Source organism: Abrus precatorius, unplaced genomic scaffold (genome assembly GCF_003935025.1).
Source record: "Abrus precatorius isolate BTA unplaced genomic scaffold, Abrus_2018 Scaffold8, whole genome shotgun sequence".
NCBI lineage: Eukaryota > Viridiplantae > Streptophyta > Magnoliopsida > Fabales > Fabaceae > Abrus > Abrus precatorius.
This window is the reverse complement of record NW_020874428.1, coordinates 24,208,247-24,213,249: the sequence shown is the minus strand read 5'-3', so window position 1 is coordinate 24,213,249 and position 5,003 is coordinate 24,208,247. Positions and strand designations below refer to the sequence as shown.

Sequence of the window (5,003 nt, the reverse complement as noted above, 5' to 3'; positions counted from 1 at the left end):
GCAATTTTAACTTTAAAAACTTAATTTAACTTTTTATTTTTAGTTATAATAATTTTCATTTAATTAAAAACAATTAAATTCATTCAAAAGAGCCGCCTCTCCGGTTGACATGTAGCTACTTTTTTAGGGTTACAGGACATGGACCTACTTTATTACTTTACTTGTATACCACTTATTCATTTTGTCCACAAATAACTTTTTTATTCAGGTTGAATTAATTTTTAGATTTAATTTTTAATATTTTAAATTAATACAACTTTGTTAAATAATATTTATTATTTAAAATATAAGAATGCAATAAATAATTTTTATTCTTAAATATTTAAAATTAATCTTGACAATAATATTAAAAAATTTAAAAACACTTTTAGTAGTATTCTGTTTTCTGGAATTTTCCCACTGTTAAAGCTAATATTTATCGTTTCAATTTTTCAAAAACTTGATTCGGTACCTACCGCTTTGGAAACCGGTGCCTTCATATTTATTCTAAAATGAAACGGTATTTAAAATTTTTAAAAATTTGTGAACATAAAAGGCTAAATATGAGAAGTGATAATGCTTATTTAGTTATTTTGTATATCATCACTATTGTTTAATTGCATCCACATCACCGAGTGTCTTCTAGTTCTGTTTTTGTTTTTGTTTACATTTTTAAATGAATGAAAAAGAGAACTTCAAGTAAAGTTATGTTTACTGAAAAAAGAAAAATCATTTCCTTGTGACACAAGCATAACCATAAATGTATTTAAAGTATTCGTATAGCTTATGATCATAAAATTTAATTTCTTATCATAAATTACATGAACTAACCATTAATTGGGTGTGGAACTATATGTTAATCTTTATTCACAAAATTTATAGTAATTGGTAGGAGTGTAAGTTTCTGCCATGTGAGATCTCACCTCGCAATAATATAGAAAGCAGATCTCGTACAATCGGGCTCTGGGCCCAATATCATTGGAACAAGGCCCACGTTCCAGGCGTCAGTAACAGAGAGAAAACAGAGACCTTCAATATATTCCACCCAATATAATAATGATTAACATGGCTAGATATTTATCCAGTAAAAAAGAAATTAAAAAACACTAGATACCTTTTTATTTTTAACGTGATTAGCAATGGCATAACTGAAAATATAAGGAAACGAGAGGGACATAACAGAAAAGCCGAAGGAAGAAAAAAGAGCAATACCTGAGAGGAAGGAAAGCGACATGATTCATTTTAGTGGCTCGGGAAGGTTCCAGGGACACGTGCCACAAGGTTTGGGAGTCCGAGGCACCATAACTCGACTAAAAAAGCGCCACGTCACAAGTTATGAAGGGTGCAATTAAAAAATATCAGAAATATCTAGAGAAGGCTATAAATAAGGATTACAGGGTGCCAGCCCAGAGATTTTCTGAATCCGCTATTGCTAGCTATACCTCACAAACACGAACCCAAATCTCTTTACTACGAACACCGAGAAAAAAGGGATAAATCGAAAACCCTAGGGTCACTCTCAAATTTAATCTTATCAAGATCGCGTAGGTTAGTTGCATTCTAATTCTTTCTGATTTTTTAACTCTTTGTTCCTGCTGGATGTATTTTTTTTCTTTTTCCGCAAATTCTAGTGTCTGATTTTTGTTTTTAAATTTTAGCTTTTCCGCTTCTGGATTATTTTTCGGACAGTGTCTTCTTTGTCCGATTTTTTTTTTATAAAAAGGAAAAATCTTGCCCGCCAAGTTTTTTTTTTTTATTTTTATTTATCTATTACTTGGGGGTTAAGGAAATTCGTTTCTTGGTTCCATATTTTGTCATTAATAAATGAGTGTTGTGAAATCTTGTGTATACTTTTCCATCTTTATGCTCTGTTTTGCCCTTTTGTTCTTTGGAGTTCTTGGTTACTGAAGAGTTTTATTTTGTTGTCTGACTGCAGATTGTGAATTCAGTTGTTGAGATTGTGAGCAGTGTACGAGATTTGTCAGTTGAAAGGTTGTTGCTTTTGCTAAAGCAGTGGTGATAGTGAAGGCTCAGTGGAGGATTGTGGACATGGGTGCTTATGATCAAGTTTCTGTTCGGCCCATGGATTCTTCTAGAAAGAGGAAAAGTAGGAGCCGAGGGGATGGGTCTAAATCTGTGGCTGAGACTTTGGCTAAGTGGAAGGAATACAATGAGCATCTTTATAGTAAAGATGATGCCAGACCAACTCGTAAAGCCCCAGCTAAAGGGTCAAAGAAAGGGTGCATGAAAGGAAAGGGAGGACCCCAAAACTCACAGTGTAACTACAGAGGTGTTAGGCAGAGGACATGGGGGAAATGGGTTGGGGAGATTAGGGAGCCAAATAGAGGAAGTAGGCTTTGGTTGGGAACCTTTTCTACTGCCCAAGAAGCTGCTCTTGCCTACGATGAAGCTGCTAGAGCCATGTACGGTCCATGTGCACGCCTCAACTTCCCCCACATATCAGATTATACTTCTGTCAAAGAAGCTTTGAGGGACTCTTCCTTGGCAGCATCATCTCCTTGTTCTTCAGTGGCAACTCCTGCAGCCTCTGACACAACTACTACATCCAATCAATCAGAGGTTTGTGCAGCTGAGGATGTTAAGGAGAAGCCTCTGCCTGTCAACATGAACAATATGGTTAATGCTTGTTACAATGCGTATGAAGCTGCCTCGCCTACTAGCAAAATAAAGCAAGAGCCTAAGGATGAGCCTCAGGATCTCCCTGATCCAGGGGGTGGTGAAATTCAAGATATCATACCTGAAGGAATGCATAATATTGGGCAGGTTGCAGAGGACGTAAATAAAGATCAGATGGACTTTTCTTGGTTTGATGGCTTTGATTTTAATGGTGATTACTTGAAGAGCTTTTCCATGGATGAGCTATTTCAGGTGGATGAACTTTTGGGGGATATAGATAATAATCCTATTGATAGCACTGGGTTGATGCAAGGTTTGGATTTTGGACAAATGGGTTTTCCTGGAGATAGTAATCCTCAGGTGGAGTCGCCTTCAAGCTTTTTCTATCAGTTACAAAACCCAGATGCTAAGTTGTTGGGAAGTTTGCCCCATATGGAACAAACACCGTCAAGTGTTGATTATGGATTAGATTTCTTGAAAACAGTAGAGCCGGGGGACTATAATGGTGGAGGGGAAGAACCGCGATTTCTTAATTTGGATGATGATCTGAACAATGGTTCAAAGGGAATGCAAATAAAGAAGGATGATTAGAGGAGGCTGGTGCACAACTCTATGATAAGGATGGGGATGTTTGACAGGGTCTGCCTCACTTTGCCAACTAGTTCGAGCGGCTGCCAGTAATTTGTCTCCACGGTTGTTGTCCCTTTTTAGCTATATATAGGTGCGTGCATAAGACGAATACAGTTATACAAGAGATGTACTATTTTCAATATGTTCTTTTGTTTTTTGAATACGCTAATTCTCTATAGAATTTTAAAAATGGAGAATTTAGCTGACAACATTTGTTAATTTTTTCCATTTACTTGTTTCTCGGATTCAAATTGGACTGCTTTTAACTTCATAGGTGGAGCCGAGGATAGGCTGTTCATAATCGAGTGTGCCAATACAACATCTTGAGCACCGATCTTGATAGAAGATTTTCTTGTTAAGTTTGTTATATGCTAGGGAAAACTAGTATATCTTGAATATTATAGTATTACAGTAAATCATTGCTCGCTTTTGTATATAAGAACTGAACAAGTAACATTGTATATATTGAAAACATTCTGAATTCTGTTACTTATCTTATTGCGTTCTTTATTTATGATATTATACTGGCTTAAATTTGATGTGCAGAGTCTACTACGGGTTTAAACTTCGACTATATTGTTTACAACTGAAAAATAGATCACGGTTTGGTTCTGGAACCTATCCTCTATTAACAACTGACCCTGTTCCTTGATCCAGCGTATGTGTTGTAGTAACCGATTCCTTCTTGAGTTATGGTAGTTGAAATTTTGAAATAATTCGTTATGATTCGCATGATGCTTGCGTTCTTTAGAGAGATTTTTGCGGCCCTTTACCCATTTAATAGAGTTAGATATTCAGCAATGAAACTTAATTACTCAAAACATTATGAAATGGCTTTGGACCCAAGAAAAAGAACCATTATGAAATAACTTGAAAATTTGTAGATAGTTGATCTTAGTAATGCTTTTTTGACATGAAAACTATATTTTAGCTAGATATCTAACTTCATTGGGACTTTTATTTTCCTTTTTATTTTAAATTAGCAAGACATTTTTCAGAACTTTGTAATTGTAATACTCGGGGGTTGAGACAAGTGTTTCACAACTTCTGCCCAGGAAATAAGCACCTCCTTTTATTCCTATTATCCGTTTGCATTTTAATTTATGTGAAACAAGCTTGCTGCAAGAAAGAAATATCATAATTATTCAATGAAAATAAAAAAAATGACTAATTTTTGCCTTAAACTGGAACCAGAATTAGATATGCGACAATCACCCAGGGGACCTTAGCACTGTGGGGTCACGGAAAGAACTGAGGAAAGAGATAGAGACTAGGGTGGAAAGAAATAAGACAAAAGAGAATATGAGTAGAAAATAAACAGATTTAAGGTTAATTAAACGGAGAAAAAAAAAGAAATATAAATGAAAGAAAGGCTCTTCATTTGTTTGTTTAGATTGAAAAGTGAAAAAAAAATGTTAATTAGTACGAAAAGGTTTTTAAATGAATTAATGTGATTTTATATTATTGACTAGGATTAAGTTAAAAATGGAAAACAAATAATGGGCGAGTGACAGAAATCAGGACGAGTATAGGACATACAATTTTCTCTGCTAGTCAAACTTGCATTTGAGAATTGAGAGCTTCCAAACGCCTAAGATTCCCTTTGTTTTAGCTTTGATAGACTAATTTTGAAAAAACCAATAAAATTCAATGTTAAAAATTTATAACTATTTTGAAATAAGTTTGAAAAACATTAATTTAAATTTAATAATAAAAAATTTGTTTTTGAAGCAATATCAATACTATGTGAGCCTCAT

At 34.5% G+C, this 5,003-nt stretch overlaps 1 protein-coding gene across 4 annotated transcripts; it reads left to right on the top strand.

The window, feature by feature from the left end:
• Positions 1–1,389: 1,389 nt before the first annotated feature.
• LOC113845795 (dehydration-responsive element-binding protein 2A-like) lies at positions 1,390–4,586 on the top strand. 4 transcript variants are annotated; one of them, XR_003501571.1, is made up of 3 exons: positions 1,399–1,527; positions 1,916–3,337; positions 3,793–4,324. XR_003501571.1 is itself a non-coding variant. In XM_027473356.1 (2 exons), the coding sequence occupies exon 2, from the start codon at positions 2,029–2,031 to the stop codon at positions 3,205–3,207; it is 1,179 nt and encodes a 392-aa protein (XP_027329157.1). In that variant the 5' UTR covers positions 1,390–1,527; positions 1,929–2,028; the 3' UTR covers positions 3,208–4,586. The 4 variants fall into 4 exon arrangements, 3 of the variants coding, with proteins under 3 accessions (XP_027329157.1, XP_027329156.1, XP_027329155.1); XM_027473356.1 differs by having other exon boundaries at positions 1,390–1,527; positions 1,929–4,586; XM_027473355.1 differs by having other exon boundaries at positions 1,391–1,527; positions 1,916–4,586.
• Positions 4,587–5,003: the final 417 nt, after the last annotated feature.